Here is an 18,541-nt window from a genome sequence, read left to right as displayed (position 1 = left end):
GGCAGCTTTTATGTAAACAACTGTACTTCCCACAGAGAGGCCTTTTAATCTGAGCGTAGCAAACTGTCCAGACAGGCTCGCAAAGATCCAGAGTGACTGCGTCGTCTTTAAGGACTCTTGCAAAACGATGCATGGAGCTTCTTCTTTAAAACGTTCTTCTAAAAACTGTCATTTTGCAGGCAGTGCGAGGTTGGGAAATCATTGATTCTCAATCCTGTAGCTTTTCAGTTAAAGAACCGCAAGGCCATCGTTTAAGTCATGCTTATTCTGACCCCAGTGAGAGAGATGATGCACGTTCTCTGCTTATGTATAATCCAGAGGGAGTGAGAATTTGCAGAACTGACATTAGTGCTTAGCAGTATACACTAGAGATCTGGCTTTGAGAGAAGAGTAATGTTGCTCTATGTGGCAGTGTTTCTTGTAATCAAAAAGATTAAGTTCAAATCGCAGGATACCTAAATTGTTAAAATAGTAGATTTTTTTCATGGTTTAGGACCTTGTGATTTTTCCCCAGCGTCACTTTCTCCGTCTTGCGTGTTGGGTTCTTGCCGCCCTCCTTCAGCATCACTTCTCTGCAGCCAGAGCAGTTCCTGAGCAGGGAACTGGACCAACAGCGTATTAGACAAATAGAAGAAAATTACTGTTATCTGATTTAGTTGTATAAATAAAACCCGTGACAAAACTGCTGCCCTAGTAAAAACATCTTTCTGCTGCTCAGGACTTTTCAAGGGAGTTACTGAAAGATCTCAGTTGGTACTGTATCTGTCCTTAGTTTACGCATGAAAAGAAAGGAAAAGACATTCAGCTCTCTTAAATGAGAGGCTTCGTAATATTAGGTGATTTTTACATCTGTGATCTTAATATCACTTATTTTTCCTTAAAGGAATCTGTCGCATCATAAGCGTGTATCCAAGATAAGGCCATATCCAGATTACTCTTCCTCTTCCTACATCGAGGATTCAATCCACCACACCGACAGCATCGTGAAGAACATTTCTTCTGAACATTCGGTGTCCACTACACCATTGACTTCGGGGGAAAAGAACAGAAACTCCATTAACTATGAGCGGCAACAAGCACAAGCTCGCATCCCGAGTCCTGAGACAAGCGTCACCAGTTTGTCCACCAATACCACCACCACCAACACAACCGGCCTCACTCCCAGCACTGGCATGACCACCATCTCCGAAATGCCTTATTCGGATGAAACCAACGTACATCCTACAAATGTCCTGCAGCCGGGTGGCCCCACCCCCGTTTGCCTGCAGCTCACAGAGGAGGACTTAGAGACAAATAAATTGGATCCGAAAGAAGTGGATAAGAACCTGAAGGAAAGCTCTGATGAGAATCTGATGGAACATTCGCTGAAGCAGTTCAGCGGGCCAGATCCGCTCAGCAGCACGAGTTCCAGCTTGCTTTATCCGCTGATAAAACTTGCGGTAGAGGTGACAGGACAGCAGGACTTCACGCAAGCTGGCAACGGTCAAGCGTGTTTGATTCCCGATGTCCCATCTGCTCAGGTCTATCCTCTACCCAAGCAACAGAACCTTCCGAAGAGGCCTACCAGCCTCCCCTTAAACACCAAAAATTCAACAAAGGAGCCACGGTTAAAATTTGGCGGCAAGCACAAATCGAACTTGAAGCAAGTGGAAACAGGCGTCGCCAAGATGAACACTATCAACGCCGCAGAACCTCACGTCGTGACGGTCACCGTGAACGGGGTGGCGGGAAGAGGCCACGGCGTGAACTCTCACGCGGGCACGACACAGTACGCCAACGGCACAGTGCCGGCGGGCCAGGCCGCCAGCCTGGTGGTGCAGAGGGCCCAGGAGATGCTTCAGAACCAGTTCGGCGGAGAGGACACTCGACTGAATATTAACTCAAGCCCCGATGAGCACGAGCCCCTGCTGAGGCGGGAGCAGCAGGTTGGCCATGACGAAGGCGTTCTGGACCGCCTGGTCGACAGGAGGGAGCGCCCGCTGGAGAGCGGCCGGACAAACGCCAACAACAACAACAGCAACCCCTGTCCCGTGCAGGACGCGGCCACGGGCAGCGTCCCGAGCGTGGCGAGGAACCCCGGGCAGACCCAGCCCAGGAGGGCGCAGAGGCCCAACTCGCTGGATCTCTCAGCCACAAACACTTTGGACAGCAGTAGCGTGCAGTGTAAGTGTCTGCAGGACAGGACCACTTTACCTGACACTTTTTTACTTGATAACCGCGTATATCCGCTTGTATAGAAAGTGGTTCTGTCTCTCCTGTCCCTCCCCGAAGCATACTTACTAAATCCCATATAAATTTAATTTCTATCAGCACAATTTCAATCTTCTCGATAAACTCCTGTCTCCATCACCTAGGTCATTATCTTCCTTCCGCATATGTGCAGTAAATCTGTCCATTTATAACCTGTCTGCTCTGGCTCTAGGAAGGGAGTGATTTCTAGCCGTCATTATTCCTTCGCATCACCTACCTTGGCAGCCGCAAAGCAACTTGAAAAAGCTTCCTATTTCTTCATGGGCACATTATACCTTCTTTTCTTTTTCCTCATTCTCTTAAGAGCAGCTGCTTCTAAGAGGCATCAATTAAAATAATTTATTATAATAACTCCTTATACGCTTCGTTACTTTTAAAGCGACTGATTTACTGTATGATCCCAGCCCAGATGGATGGCCAGGCGTTCCCTGCTTTGCGATCTGAGCTCCAGCAATTAGAGCGATCCTTCGCCAGTTTACCCTGTACGTGTTAAAAATGCATCAAAGTAGTTAGAGAAGGAATCCATTTGAATAATAGAATAATTGCTTTGAGTTTTATGGGCAAAGATTTGAGGTTACAGTGGGGCTCTCCTATTTACAGTAAGAGTGTAATCACGTAGTTATGGTCAAGTGAGGTACATCCGCTGAGGTTTGTCTTTGGGCCTCCTCGTGTGCATTTCTGAGAGAATATGTTTCCAGAATAGTCTCTGAAAGGTGCTTGCAAACTTCTGACTATGTTGACACAGACACTGTGATACTAGTGAAATAATCTGGGGTGCCAGGTATGTTTGGAAAGAAAAGGCCTAGAAACAAACCAGAACAGATCTTCCAAGAAATGTAGTCGGACATTCAGCCGTGCAACGTTTAAGCCTTCCTTTTAAGTAGGATACTTTAGTTTCTAAAATTGTCTTAACGTGTTGACTCGAGTTGAAATCTTATTGGGGTAAGGAAAAAAGATTATTGCAGTAACTTTCTTTAATTGAAGCTTAAGTTAAAAGAAAGGGTTTGAAGGTCATGTAAAGTGAAAGTTTTTTTAACAGCTGGATTTCTCCTGCTGAAATTTTACCATGATTAAGGTTGGTTTTGCCAGTTTTGCAACCCAATGTACCAAATCCTGACTTAGGATCTTTACAGTGAATGGGCCGTTTTGTCTCCAGGTGAAATGCTTTGCCAAGTGAGATAGGATGAGGGGACCTGTGATTTAATTATGCTGTGAAAAGTTTAGCCTTTGCCGTCCTGTAGTAGCGACATTTTTTGTACCTCCCATTACAGGTAATATAAGATACTATGATTGCAAAAGCCCCATGAATGTCAAATGCTGATTCGGCTGTTTGATGCCAATGTGCATTCAAGGTAACACAGATTACTTCGCCAAAGTATCACAGGATCACAGGATGTCAGGGATGGGAAGGGGCCTCGAAAGCTCATCTAGTGCAATCCCCCCGCCGGAGCAGGAACACCCAGATGAGGTTACACAGGAAGGTGTCCAGGCGGGTTGGAATGTCTGCAGAGAAGGAGACTCCACAACCTCCCTGGGCAGCCTGCTCCAGGCTCTGGCACCCTCACCATGGAGAAGTTTCTTCTCATCTTTCAGTGGAACCTCCTGTGTTCCAGTTTGCACCCATTGCCCCTTGTCCTATCCCTGGTTGTCACCCAGAAGAGCCTGGCTCCATCCTCCTGACACTCCCCCTTTCCATATTGATCCCCATGAATGAGTCACCCCTCAGTCTCCTCTTCTCCAGCTCCAGAGCCCCAGCTCCTCAGCCTAATTTCTGACAGAGAACAGAATCTGACCCCTTGTTTTATTGGCAGCTGCTGTAGCCAATATACCTGTCGTGCCGCTGCCGCAGTCGCTTTTGTGTGATGAGCTTTTGTTCTTTTGTTCTGTTTTGCATGGCTAACAACCCTGGACCCGCCACTCCAACTTTACCTTCCTCGTAATACTATTTCCTGCTCTTTGTTTCGTCTTCAGTAGGTGATCCCTCGCAGGACGGCAAATCGGGCTCGGGAGAGAAGATCAAGAAACGCGTGAAAACCCCGTACTCGCTGAAGCGCTGGCGTCCCTCGACGTGGGTCATCTCCACCGAGCCGCTGCCCTGCGAGGTCAACAACAACGGCAGCGAGCGGGCGCTGCCCCCCAAGTCCAGCACGGCCGTGTACCTCGCCGAGGGCGGCGCCGCCACCACCATGGTGTCCAAGGACGCAGGAGTCAACTGCCTGTGAAACACTTTAAAACGCCCCGAAATGACCTTTTTTTGGTTTGATTTTGTTGTTTTGTTTTGGTTGGTTTTTTTTTTTTTGCGTTCTTTGAAACAAACACGCAGAAGACGTTTTAAAAAACTGCTTTCTCCTCCTGTCAGCAACCCCTACCAAGGACTCGCTTTAAATAGATTTCAGCTATGCAGAAAATTTTTAGCTTATGCTTCCATATTTTTTTATTTTGTTTTGGTTTTTGAACGTTTTTTGCACTTTTATTTAGTATCGCTAAAGTTAAGTCTGTCTGTTTTGACCACAGAATATATATATGTGTATCAAAAATGTGGTCTCAAAATATTTTTTTAAAAAAAGTAACAAAAAAAAAGTATCGCTGATAATCAGTTTGGACCAGTTTCTTAAGGTCACTAAGATCATAAGCAGACTCTAAGACAGGTTTGACTGCAGTGGTGTCTCGTAACCATGTTTTGATTACTGTGCACAAGCTAGTCTGTATATTTCTATGTTACAAAGTGTATTCTCTTTTGAACCCCTGTTTTTCTTGTGTCATGTTGAAATGTGCAATAGTCTCTAGTTCACAGTATGCTTTATTGAAAAGCGTGCTTCTGAAACTGCCACATGTTCCCCTTTTGGTTAATTTTTCCCCGACAGCTGAGCCGTCGGCCGCTCGCGACCGAACTTTGCCCGCGTAGCCAGCCCGAAGCAGCCGCCTCCGTCGCATTGTCCTCTGAGGTGACGGCGCGTGGATTTTCCCCGACTCGAAAGGGCTCTTAAAAAGGAACAACGGCAAAAAATCCGAGCTCAGTACCTTTCCTTCGATCCTCCCAAATCAAAATGTGTTTCCTTTATTGTAGTAAATGCCAGACCGTGAAGTTCTGAATAACAAAATGTTGAACAAATGTAAGGAAACAGTGTCAGCCATCTTTTCCATGTTATTTTGTGTGCGGTTTCACCCCCTGTATTTATGTAAAACCTTATTTAGATCACTAATGATGTACATTGAAACCACATTTTATTCAGAAATCTTAATCACTGTCATACTTAAAAGCTCTAGTGAAGGCAGGTTGCCAACATATTTTGTTTACACAGAGGAAAAATTATGAATCTTATGTGGCACAAACCAGTTTTTTGATGAGTCCCAAATCTTTCCTGATTTACCTCCTTACAGCCAATCTGGGGTAAAATCAACTTGAGTACTTCTGCAGGTATGTGCATCTTAAGTGGCTGTTGCTGCTGAGCTGAAACTCGTCCTCCCCTCAGAGTTTTTACAGAACCCTCATTCATCTCGTTAAAATTTATTGCATGCTTTTACAATTCTTGGCTATGAGTGTTCGTGCGGGAGGGTTGGGTTTTTTTTTTCCCTCTGCTTCGAGCCTTCTTTCAGTTTGTATGCACATTGATTTTAGGCGTCGGTAAGCATGAATGTACTATCTGTTGAGAAGAATTGGTTTTGACCATCTCAAGTAAACCTTACCTTTTTTCAGAACGATTGGCTTTACTGTCTGCGGAAAGAAAATTAATTTCCTTATCGGTCAGCACCTCCTTCCACCTAAGCGACGTCCTTCCACCCGAGAAATATTCTTTGCTGATTGAAAACACTTCAGTAAAAACTATTGAGATGAAGACTATCTATGTCAGTCTGTGGTACTGGGAATGGTTCCTCAGTCGATGTGAGACGTTGTTGAAAGGCAGGAGGTCTGTTCCGCGGGCTCTGCGCTCGCCAGCCCGTTCGTGTCCCTGCTGTTAGATCGTTACAAACTCTGCCAGCCCCGTGCTTCTGTATCTGATGATCCAACTGGCAGAACGCATGCCTTGCTACATCTGATTCTTGCCGTTTCCCAAACTCCCTTGTTTATGCTCAACTGCTCTCGTTTCCTCTTGTAATGCTTCCTAACGTTTCGTAGATTCTCCTAGATATCTCCAAGAGATAACTCTACAAACCCAGACTTGGATGAAGTGTAGGTGTAGCAATAAGAGCCATGAGACATATTTTGGGCTCCTGGTGTTCTTTAAGCGCCGGTTCAAGTCGTACCTTTCATCTCCGAGGCGTAGTTCTGTTATATACATCTCCCCCCTTCAAAAATACAGCCTTTCTCTGGCTCGGCGTTTCATTCGCTCTGGGGGTTCCGTCTGCCGCCCTCTCTCCTCCCGCATGTTGTGGCTCCTCTGTCCCGGCCCCGGGAGCGCTGGGTTCTGAGGGTCGCTGTTCCACGCACGCTCGACGTTCTTCGCTCCCGTCCCCTGACTTTTTGCTTTGCCTTGCGCGTCTCACCCTTTGGCATTTAGAACGTGGGCTGCAAAGTGGATTTAGGACACTCTTATCTAATTGAAACTCTCTGGGGAGAGAACAGGGACTTGCTCCGCGGCTGCGTTCTGCTCCGCTCCGCACTCTGCCCGCCTCGCTTTGCGGGCCAAGCCTTCCGAAGAAACCCAACTTTTTATGCTCAATGCAATCAAAGTCATTTTAACACCAGGTGAAAATGTCCTGCTGCAGTTTTCCTTAACCGTTCTTAAAGCAAACAAGGCTTTCTCTGCCTTTATTTCTGTCGCTTGCTGGAAGGCCTTTGGGATGAGTTATAATTAGTAGGGAGTATTGGCTTTGTAATCTACCGTGGATAAATATAATTCGAGATATGACAGAAAGACGTACTTGATCACAAAAGATCGTATAGATTAAATAGAGGAAAACTTTATTTTTAAGGGACAGTCAAAACAAACTCTTAAGTAGGTACCAAAATACTGTAATTCTGCACAGCTAGATGAGATCAGATTAGCAGTTTGGTTTTAATACTGAATTTAGTAATGCCCTTTTTTTTTTTTTTTGCTTGCAGCACATAATCCAATCTCCACAGAATACTTGCTCTGTAAGTTAAATGATATTGAATTATATTTCATACCATGGGGAATCATCTGTAACCAAACAAAATACATGTAAGAGAGAGAATTCTGCAGATCAGACACGTGGATAGTTGATAAATGTACTATAAACAGGGGAGACAAATGTGGTTTATTTCTTTGTGTTATTTTTCTTTTAAGAAAAAAGGATAATGATGAAAGTTGATAATTTTCTATCAATTTCTCATTTCTATTGCAGACAAGATAAATATAGCCAAACGAAAATAGAATGGTAGTGTAAATACCTATGAATTGTGCCACTGCCAAATAGGCAGCAGTAGAATATTTGCTATGGTAATTTATAATGTGTAATTCCAGTGAAATGTTAGAGCAAACATTTGTGATGTTTGTATATATGAGCCAAACGCCAAAATCTTACTGGTTTTAGAAAGTGACGTGCTAGTAGAAGCCAGAAGAGTTGCTTAGGTGAATGCGTTGTCTCCTTTTCTGTTTCCTGTAACACAACGTGGGGTTTAGAACACGAGGTCTGGTCGTTTGAGCAGACCTGCCTCACAGGCGGATTGATTTTCTTCTAAAATTGGTATTTACAAGTCAGAGTATCTGCAACACTTCCCCTGAGTTTGCTTATAGTGCTCTATAGCTTCCTGTGATAAACAATTAGTATTAAAGATGCCTTTATTGAAACTCCAAGGTGCACTCAAATTGCACAGCTAAAGGGAAAGGAGTTCCTAATGTAAAAGAAAACCAACTGATGTTGACATCGCTACAGTATTCTCAAGAAACCAAGAACATTTCCGTTTGTGTTTTGCATCCTTACCGTCCTTACTTAGTTTCAGTGTCCAGTGCATTTTGCTCTAATGATATTCCTTTTTTAAATGTTAAAAACAATAGTCCACTAATGTAACATTGCTAACTCTACGTTCAGATTATAAATTTTTTGCCTATATTCGAAAGATCGTAGCCATTCTGTCATTGAAATGTTATTACGGAAGGTTCCAGCCTAATTAGGGAGAATTTTAAAATTCACATATTTAGTCAATACAGGAAAAATTAATTATGCTGTAATTTTGACTTGTATAAAAACGATGGCAGTTCGCATTGCTGAAGCGGGCCGGGTTTAAGTCATAAAACTGATAATTGCCGGGCACATGAGTATATACATGACCTGATGTCTAATTGGAAAATTTGCAGCAGCTTATCAAAGAAAATTGAAATAGGATTGATTAGTCTGTGAAAGTTAGAATACAGACTGGACAGCTTAGTGTTTTGCAGAAATTTGGATTATTTGGATTTTCCTGTCTGGTCTCCCACTATCCGTTTTAACAGGTAAATATATTTACCTCCTTTTTTAATGTGCTTATTAGTTTTTATTCAAATTTTAAAGCCCTTCTTCCCTGAAAGAGCTCTACAGATTGCAGCGAAGCCAAATGTCTTTTAGTGCAAACTCTGTATGTATTTAGATGCATATGCATGTCGTGCATAAATTCTAGGATTAAATTCTGCGAGTTACAGCCCGGACGGTTGCGCTGGGGGCAGGTCTGATGTTCTTTGTCGCGTGCCATGTTCCGGTTGTCGTTAGTGCATCGCGGTGATGGGGATCAGAGGTGACGTGTGGTGCGAGATCTCCCACCACAGACTTGCCACCGATGGTCCAGGTGGAGTTAGAACTGGGAATGCCCGTCACAAACTTGGTCTGAAGCTGCGTAATTTAAGGTACTTCTCTTAAAGACCAAAAGATAACCCAAAACACTTAACACGTGATAATTTTTACAAGGCTTTTTTATGTAGTAGCCATAGTTTTGGGTGTGTTTGCCATTTAAACATAGCATTTTAGCCCATTAAATCTAATTACATTTTAGGCTTCGATATCGCCATATAAAACTGCAGCTGTAGAAATACATCCTTTTTTTGATCCCAGCTTCCCAAAGAGGTCCAGTTTTGATGTGAAACAGTAACAAATCCGGTCTCTTGCTCTGAGGTTTCCTGGTTCCTGACTAGAGCTGGTGGCGAGGGGGACGGAACCAGCCCAGGAGCTGCGTTTGGCGCAGGTGTATTTGAGAGGATTCCAGGAGCACACACAGCGTCTTGCCCGGTAACTATTTTACAGCAGAAATAATTGGCCTTTATAACTTCCTAGTGTCAAGGTCTCCCAAAAAGGCAATTTTTGTAGCCCCATTCGCTTGTTTTCGAGACAGCAAAAATGTGCGAGGTCTCTTTCTAGAGCACTTGGTTCACTTTTTTTTTGTGCTTCGGAACTGTATCGTGAAGTATCACACTTCAGTCTTGTTTATTCAGAAGGAAAGAAAATAATGTTTCTGTAGTTTGTAAAAAGTCACAAGAACAAACAGGCAAGTCCAAGTTACAGCTGACTGTGATTTGTCACTTTTGAATTTCCTGATTTGTGGCTCTTCTCTCTCTTTCACACTGTTGCAATGTATTTAAAAAGGTTTGTATGTAATGTTTCTTGTCTGCTTTTTGTCTCTAGAGGAAAGTGTGCTCTATTCACATTTATATAAGCTGGAATCATATTTGACAATTCCTGTTCTTTTCCCCCTAATACAGAGTAAGAGGAAAACGAACGTGGCAAAGACTGATTTCTAGGGTTTGGTCTTCTGCTGAAATCAGGGGATGTGAAACTGCCATTTTCCTTCCAAAAGACTGTAACGAGAGCATTACTTTCTGAGCGAGCTTTTCTGGGGAGGAGGGGGAGAAACCCTAGAATATGGAATCTCTTCAGAACCCTTTTGTTAACGGGTATTTTTGGTTTTTCTCTCAAATGACTGAGGAAATATCATGTATGAATTTATAAATAATTGCTTTCAGTTATTTCTTTTGTATAAGCTGCCCGATACTCTTGCTATGCTGTATAAGTTGTGTTTCATGGAACAGTGTGAGTATGAAATAAAAAGCTAATTTTTGTTTTTTAATCATCTGTGGATGCCACTATGAAAGCTGATATTGTTAAAGCCACTACAGAGTTTTCTATGAATACTTGTAAGAATTGCTTTGTTATATATAAACCTAAATAAAGAGATTGTATTGATACAGAGACATTGGTTAAGAACATTTAAAAGGCTATTCTTTAGGTCTAAAAGAAAAGGCTTGCTGTAAAATGGTGCATTATTCCATTTATTAAAGATCATATTAATGACAAAAAGCATGGTCCTTTGTGGGTTTTTCATGGTATTATTGGCCACGAGTACCAAGACGTGCGCCCAGGAATGAGAGGAGCAGCCCATTGCAGCTGCGATGTTTGATCTGAGCGGGACCGGCACACACCTTGGGCACTGGTGGAGCTCTGGCACCGGTGTGGAAGGACCGGGACTCGCTGCTACCACACGAACCCCGTGTCTCTGCTTGCTTTTCTGCCCATTCTCACCGGGCAGCCACTTCAGATGCTCCTCAGGGCAACTAAATACAGTTTTGTAGGCGTTCCAAGGCAGGAGGCCTTACACGGCCTCTTACACCTGGGCTGTCCGCTAAGTTGTTTAAATGCAGAAAAACAAACGGAAAGCAAACAAATGGGAGAGAGAGGCATTAAACTAACCACTTCCCCCCTCCACTTTTGTTGGGCTGCGCTTGAGCAGAGCGCAGGGTTGATGGCAGCAGGCGTGTGGGAGGAACACAGCAACAACAGCCTTTGCAAGTGGGGCAGGAATTAAAAGAGCAACCCCCTGTGCTTCTCTCCCCAACTAGTGCACTCCTTGCCGTTCTTGCAGGCGGGAACCCTCCCTGCCCCGCAGAGCGAGGAGAGGTGGATGAAGCCAGCGAAGGACCCTGCGGATCTCCCCGGCTGACTGGCTGGACCAGGAGCTGGTCTTGTCTCCGCTGCTGTCTCCTTTCTTGTGCTGCTTGGTGTTTTGCAACTCTCGACTTCATTTAGAAGGAGCTGTCTGGGATTTTTTACTTTGCGATGAAGAGCTCTTCCTCCAGTTTCCATTTTCCAGACGTGCTTGCGGGGAACTTCAAGCTGAGCCATTAACCGGGATCGACACCAAACAAATGGTGGATACGCTCTGCCCATACACAGGTGAGGCCGTTCATTTGATCTCATCTTTCTCATGTCCTGTAAATGTGAGGGAGTTAGCGCTCCATGGCCCCAGTGCCGCTGAGGCTTTAGGGCGTGGCTGCTCGTCCACGTGGAGAACAGAGGGAAATTAATGCAAAATGGTCCTGAGAACTGAATATCACCCCCGCCAAGTCACCTTCCTTTCCTGACCAGAAGAAAAATATTAAATCTTCCCTTCAAATGAGAAACAAACCCCATCTCTTCACACAGAATCACAGACTGTCAGGAGTTGGAAGTGACCTCAAAAGCTCACCCAGTGCAATCCCCCCGCCGGAGCAGGAACACCCAGATGAGGTTACACAGGAAGGTGTCCAGGCGGGTTGGAATGTCTGCAGAGAAGGAGACTCCACAGCCTCCCTGGGCAGCCTGGGCCAGGCTCTGGCACCCTCACCATGAAGAAGTTTCTTCTCATCTTTCAGTGGAACCTCCTGTGTTCCAGTTTGCACCCATTGCCCCTTGTCCTATCACTGGTTGTCACCCAGAAGAGCCTGGCTCCATCCTCCTGACACTCCCCCTTTCCATATTGATCCCCATGAATGAGTCACCCCTCAGTCTCCTCTTCTCCAGCTCCAGAGCCCCAGCTCCTCAGCCTTTCCTCACACGGGAGATGCTCTGCTCCCTTCAGCATCTTCGTGGCTGCGCTGGACTCTCTCCAGCAGTTCCCTGTCCTTCTGGAACTGAGGGGCCCACAACTGGACACAATATTCCAGATGAGGTCTCACCAGGGCAGAGCAGAGGGGCAGGAGAACCTCTCTGACCTACTGACCACCCCCCTTCTAATCCCCCCCAGGTCCCATTGGCCTTCCTGGCCACAAGGGCCCAGTGCTGGCTCATGGTCACCCTGCTGTCCACCCCTCCTCCCTTTTCTAGGCACGCAAACACTCGCTGAGCTCGGTGGGAGCCGTTCTGCCTGCATACGTGGAGGGAACTCGGTTCTCTTTCTGGGGTCCTGCTACCCCTCACTGCAAGCTCCCTTGGACAATGGTCACCACAGCTTTGAGGCTAAGTCTTACACAAAGGCAACTAAACTCAAAGATTCCGTGCCACCAGAGTGGTAAACTCTTTTCTTTGGTTCTACTCCCAGTGTTCCTGGGTTTGCCTTGGGAAGGGGTTCCACATCAGCACCAGCTCCATAGCAGAAGCATCTCAGACCCTGCAGTGCCGCAACGCACATCTTGTACCTTCAAGCACCAAGTGCTGTACTGGTTCTGGTACTTTCCATTATACACAGATTGGTGGGACTCATCCTGCACCTCAGTTGCTTTGTTGCTTGTATCTGTCCTACTTAATTCTTGTTAATTTATTTTTCTGTATCCACAGTGATGATTTTTGTAAGCAAATAAGAAAGTGGTGCAAGTCTTACACCTCTGTTGCCAAAGAACTACCTCCAAAACGCAAAGAAAGAGGGCAGACAGAACGAGGAGCTTCATTTCTTGCTGTCACAAGGAAGAAGGAGCAAACTGAGGCAAGCAGCACTATGGGTTGAGCACCTGCCTGTATGGCAAATCGCCTCGGCCCCACAAGTGAACCTGGAAACGCCTGGCTGCAGGGAGGAACTGTGACAAGCCTTGTTTCCTCTGCCTTCGGGGCTGGATCTGCAGCTACCTTGGCGGTTTCTGGCTCAGAAAAGGATTGGGAGATGAGGCCGGTTACTGACAAGAAGGTCCCTCTCTAAGGAGAGACACAGCAATAACAAGAGGTCTGCGTGCCCGCGCCCTGGCTGGAGGGGCTGCTGCTACCGAGGAAGGCTGGGAGCAGGGCGAGGGGTCCGTGACAAGTGACAACAGTAGATGTCCCGCCAGCAATGATCACTCCTTGCTGACAGCAAGAGCAGCCAAGTCCTGCCCTACCCCTGCAGGTGTGGCCGAGTCTTACCCTCAGGGCATGTGAGAAGCCTGCGCTCAGCTCTGCCATAACAAAGTGCTGCTGGTGGATTTTACCGGTATATTGCTTTTACTGGGTGCGTGAGCTACTCAGGCTTAAGAAATAGTCTCAGCGTAGGTTTCCCTGTGTGACCTCCTCTACTCACCTCGGCCAGCTCTCTCCTGCAGAAATAACAACCACTTCTATTTGGCTTTTGCTTCGCTAATGGGAAATGGAAGTAAACCAACAATCATTATATTTCCCTTTGTTCCAGAGCAGTGGCGCAGCTGCAGAACATACTTTGTGGAACACGACCATGTCAGTTTTCCATTTGTTTCCATTCAGGGATTTTTTTTCCCCATTTACTTCTTGCTAATTCTGACATTACAGAAATTCTCCACGTGCAGGAGATTATAGACATCCGCTCACTGCCATGACCCAAAGCATGTTCTGTTGGGTAAGAAGGTTAATTTTCCACAGGCAGGAAAACTTGACTACACCAAAATGTTTGTGTCTGTATAAAATTCAGCTTTTCATGGTAGCCTGAAAGGTTGTCATTGTCCACCCAACAAAGAGTGGAAATGTTTTGATTCCTAGAATTTAAATGGCACACTCGGGTCTTCTGCTCTTATATCAGTGGAATCTTCTGCTTTCAGCTCTCAGTGGAGAAATCCACAATGGTGATCTGAGCCGAAGTCATGCTTTGGGGATCACTCGTGCCTCTTTTACAAAGACAATAATGCTGCCTGAGGACTCTGGAGCAGCCCTGTCTGTCAGGAGAGGTCAGTGGAACATGACTGAGGAAAGCAGGTCTGTAATTACCATGCAGTGTCTGAGCAAACGGCATTTCTAGATGAGGCTCACATGGGCACTGGAAACATGTTAAGGATGGAAATATTGAGAAAGGCTGGAAACACATGATCCAGGTGGATTTCAATTCCTGATGGGAAGGACAGCAGCTTCCCAAGACCCTCTATCAAGGTCCAAGCACCTTTCGAGAATGAGGACATACAGCCAGTACAGAGCAGGCGCGGTTTGGGCAGATGGTGGGCAAAAGCCAGTGGGCAGCATCTCGAGTGGATTTGAGGAAGGGGAAAGAGTGTGGAGGGAGGGTAGAGATATTTGCTTCAGGCATCAGCAACGCAGTCAGACTCAGCATTTGTCTTTGGCCCTGTTTCTTCATTGTTCCTGGAAAGCGCTCAGAGGAAAGGCTAGCGTAGGGCATTGTGATAAAGAAGATACAGAGGTTGTACGGCCCATTTTACTAGTGTCTCTGCTTGCAATGGGCTGCAAACAGCCCCTTGGAACAGGCTAGGCTTTTTTGCTTTCCCCTCTCACTTAATGCAGCCTTTGTTTGCGAGAAGTTCATGCCATGGGCTATCAGATTTCCTAAGCAGAATGACCAGAAATATGGTTTTCATAAGGAACTTTTATGTGCATGGAACGGTGTGCATAATGAGCGAAGTAAGTTTGTGCTCTGTTCCTGGTTTTGTTACTGATGGCTAGTCTGAATTTTTTGCAGGGATCGGTATTTTACCAGTCGGCAGTAATATTGAAATTAGACCTATTTTCTCAATCTCTTTCTCTCCCTCCCCTTTTCCTCTCACTGGAAAAGTAATAATTGAGCCCTGCAGAGATGTTGTAACGAGTAACTTCTTGCACCTCCAGGTCTCTGGATTAGTTAAAAATCAGATCTGACCCAAATCACTGTCAGAAGTTGTAGGTCTGACTCCAGCCCGTGAGGGCAGGTGTTGCTGCTGCACACATCAGTTTTTTGCTGGTGCGGCCAATGCACGTACAAGTGGCCAGAGAATCTCCTGCAGGAGGGAGGCCTGGCTGGAGCTCTGCTCAGCTGGAAAGTATTTATTGGGAACCTGCATTTCTGTTGCTATGCCAAGAATCTTCTTGCAGGACCATTAAAAATTCTGAAGCAGGCCTCGGAAACAGCTGGCTTAAAATCACTCTTAAGCAGGCTAATTTTATTTATTGTTTGCTTCTGGTAAGCCAGAATGCACATAAATCGTGTGTTTGAGCTTTGCCTCGTGACTGTGAGGGATAGAAATGTGCTTTTAAGGCACAGTTTAACTACAGGACTAGTATACGGAGAGAGAAAATTATTTTGTCACCACTTCTCAGTGCATGAATAAGCCCTGCCAACGTGCTTTGCACCACCTCTTTAGCTTTTCTAAATGTTATAAAACCAAACAGAAGCAAAACCAGATTGCAGACCTGAATCAGGAGGAGTGAACACTCATCTCTGTTCTTTTAAGTGAAGAGCATTAATAGTTATATGCCTATTCATCACATATACAAGATGTTTATCATCCTACAATACGGCCATAAAATCTACATTATCGAAATATTGTCATTTATCAAATTAACTTATAATGTCAACAATTGAAATAAATATTTTACAGTGTATAGTTCCATTGTACTCACAGCACAGAAATTGTGCTGGTGGCATGTAGGAGCAATCCATGTTTAATATTTTCAAATCAAGAGCTTCCTTCTATGGTTTGTACTTCCTTCTGCCCTGAGACTAGAAATACAGAAACATGTTACACCTCTGTACACAAGTACAGACAAATCGCTGTATTATATTTGCAAGCTCTGTAAATCTGTGCTAAAGGTACCAAGGTTTTGGAAGATAATTTTAAAGAAAAATGACTTGTTTCCCAAAAGGAAGAAAAGTTTTATTGTTGGAGGGGAAGAATTATCTGCAAATTATCATTCAGCATCTTTCTTGCAGGGTACCCGCGGGAGATTAAACTGTGTCCTGTTCAAATGAACTAGGCCACTCTTCTCTCACCATTACTGAAACCCAGAATCCAGAAACGTGGTGGACAAGACGCCTTTTCTGCTGCTCCCTCTCCTCCCTCAACGCAACCCGAGGTGCTGGTGGCCAGCTTGGCTCCAGTTGTCCCTCTCCTGAGCAGCTGGACACTCACCATGACGTTATTGCTTGGTGTTGCCGCTGTCATTTGACACGAGCTGAGAAAATTATTCTGTATGCGAGGAAAAACATGTCGCATGTAGGTGAAATGAGCACTGGCTTCTACAGTAATTACCCTCCTACTTTCCCCGGCAATTATGTGGGCCATGAACGCATGGTGGAAACATCTCTCCAGCCTGCAGTGAACAGGGTTTGTTTGTCAAAACTGTGTTATCTTAATGCCAGTGAGGTGCTGGAGCCTCAGGATGTTATTTATATGACAACTTTTCTTAAATACTGTACTTCATAACATGTGGCGGGAGCGCATTTTGCTTTAAGTTGTCTTTTGCTTATCATATGTAGTTTGATTTATGTCCAAGGTCCCATCTGTTGTTTTTTATTGTTTTAATCTTAATACCTTATTTCAATCTGCTTGACTCCTCAAATCCCCCCAGATATTCTGTAATATTAACTAGGATCTTACAGGTTTCGTGTGAAGCAAATTCTATTATATTTGTCCTAATTTTTTTTTTTAATGTCTTCTTTTCCCGTTGATGTTGAACACCCACATAAACAAGCAAAACAAACTCACTCTGCAGGGGAGAGATAAGAAATGCAGTGAAATATCCTGGGGCATAATATAATGTTTAGATTAGACTCCCAGAATCTTTAGTCTTTCAACCTTTGATATCGCTTGCAACAACTGTAGGTAAAAAAATCATTTCAGGCGGTAGATTGCTCCTCTGTGTGTGCTGCTTTGCATTAATTTAATTTTGGAGTAACACAAAAACATATTTGAAGCTACTTGGAGCACAGTTGTTTTCTAGAAGGTTTGCTGTTATTACTATTATTTTTAACAGTACATTTTTAATATGTATTACTATGAGCAGTGAGTGGTTCTACTCATAACCTTTCGGTGCTCAGTACAACAGAACTCCCTTAGTTGTTTTGATAGCTGTCCAGTGGCATTTGGGCCTATGAACTTAGTTAAACCTCTTTGACCCTTGTTCCTCTGCTTTTCCTTCGGAGTTCCGAGTCTGACCGCTTCCCTGACTCATTTACATCCCTGTTTTCAGCAGGCTGCAGATTTGCTCACGCGGCTCTGTGCGCTTGAGCCGTCTGCCTTGGAGGACACTCTCGATACGCATCCAAGGTTTGCACTGATCCGTTTGTACCTGCAGCTCTTACTACACACCATATTTTAAGAAAGAACTAGCACCTTGCATGTAAAGGGACGTCTGCAATACCTAGATGTAATCTCCCAACAATGTAGTTGTTTCCATTATTTTCATAATGTGTAGGAGTAAGATCCTGTTGTAACACATTTGTTACAGTTTAACCAAATTAATGCATGAATTATGTGGTGCTTGGTTAGGTCTAAGTACGTGACTTTACACGTTCGACTTCATGTCTAACGCACGTAAAGCAAAACAACTGCTGATGAACAGTACACATAAATGCTTTGCTTTATATTCTCATAACAACTGTGCGGAGCACATTTTTGCCATTTTTGCAATGTGACAATAATGTGGGAAGTACTATAATTGTCACAGATATCTTCCGCATTCAAAGTCGTGACTTGGCTCCATAACATGCATCATGCAAGTAAATATGAATCAATACCTCTCATTTTTGGCCTCTTCAAAACAGTGACAGGAATTAGGATTCGTTCAGAATATTTTATGCCTTAAAAATATCTTTATGGCACACCACTTCCAAACAACCCCAGTATTTCTGGAGAGGATAAACGGTCCAAGGGATGAAAGCCTGCTGAGCAGCTGTACTGGCACTGGCAGTGGTGCTGTCACCGCAGGAAGAACTGCACAGAGGATTGCATCTTCTCGGCTTGACCGAAAATTGCAGCTAAGACCTGAAAAAAGTGCTGCACAGGTTAACCTGCTTTAGGAGAACCGTGCGCTGTCCTGGGCTGCCCACCAAGCAGCAGACGGGTTCCATTTATTTCTCCAGACGTGCTGGGGTGCTGGTTTTCTACCTCACAGGCAAAAAAGATGAGATCCCTTCACCGCCGATGCTGATGGTGCTCAGCCCACACCGTTCTCTGCCTCTCAGCCATTCCTGCTGAGAAGACCGCTGTCTCCCCAATATTTCCCTAATTAAGTGGGTTGTCTGGGATTTTGATGCTTTGCCACATTGTTCCAGAAGTGCTTGTGATGGCTACAAGAAAAGGGCTGGCAAGTGGCCCTACATGTGTAATTTGTAAGCTGGCTGAAGTAAATTGCGCACTTTAGGAAAGGGATACAGCGGGACCGATGGTGATCTGTGAGGCTTCTGGTGCTGCCCCTTGACACGGCCACTTCCAGGGGCAGCCCGGGACAATCCTCACACTGGACTCAGGCT

General features: G+C 44.9%; 1 protein-coding gene across 1 annotated transcript in view; it reads left to right on the top strand.

The window, feature by feature from the left end:
- Positions 1-10,448, top strand: part of BMPR2 (bone morphogenetic protein receptor type 2) — an 87,882-nt gene extending 77,434 nt beyond the window's left edge. Inside the window, exons 12-13 of the mRNA XM_065637746.1 lie at positions 884-2,163; positions 4,222-10,448. Of these exons, the coding sequence (XP_065493818.1) occupies positions 884-2,163; positions 4,222-4,472 (1,531 nt within the window). The 3' untranslated portion in view covers positions 4,473-10,448. The remainder of the gene's footprint in view (positions 1-883; positions 2,164-4,221) is intronic.
- Positions 10,449-18,541: the final 8,093 nt, after the last annotated feature.

This window comes from Caloenas nicobarica, chromosome 6 (genome assembly GCF_036013445.1).
Source record: "Caloenas nicobarica isolate bCalNic1 chromosome 6, bCalNic1.hap1, whole genome shotgun sequence".
Classification (NCBI taxonomy): Eukaryota; Metazoa; Chordata; class Aves; order Columbiformes; family Columbidae; genus Caloenas; species Caloenas nicobarica.
Note: the sequence above shows the minus strand (reverse complement) of the source record. Positions and strands in the feature narration are given on the sequence as shown.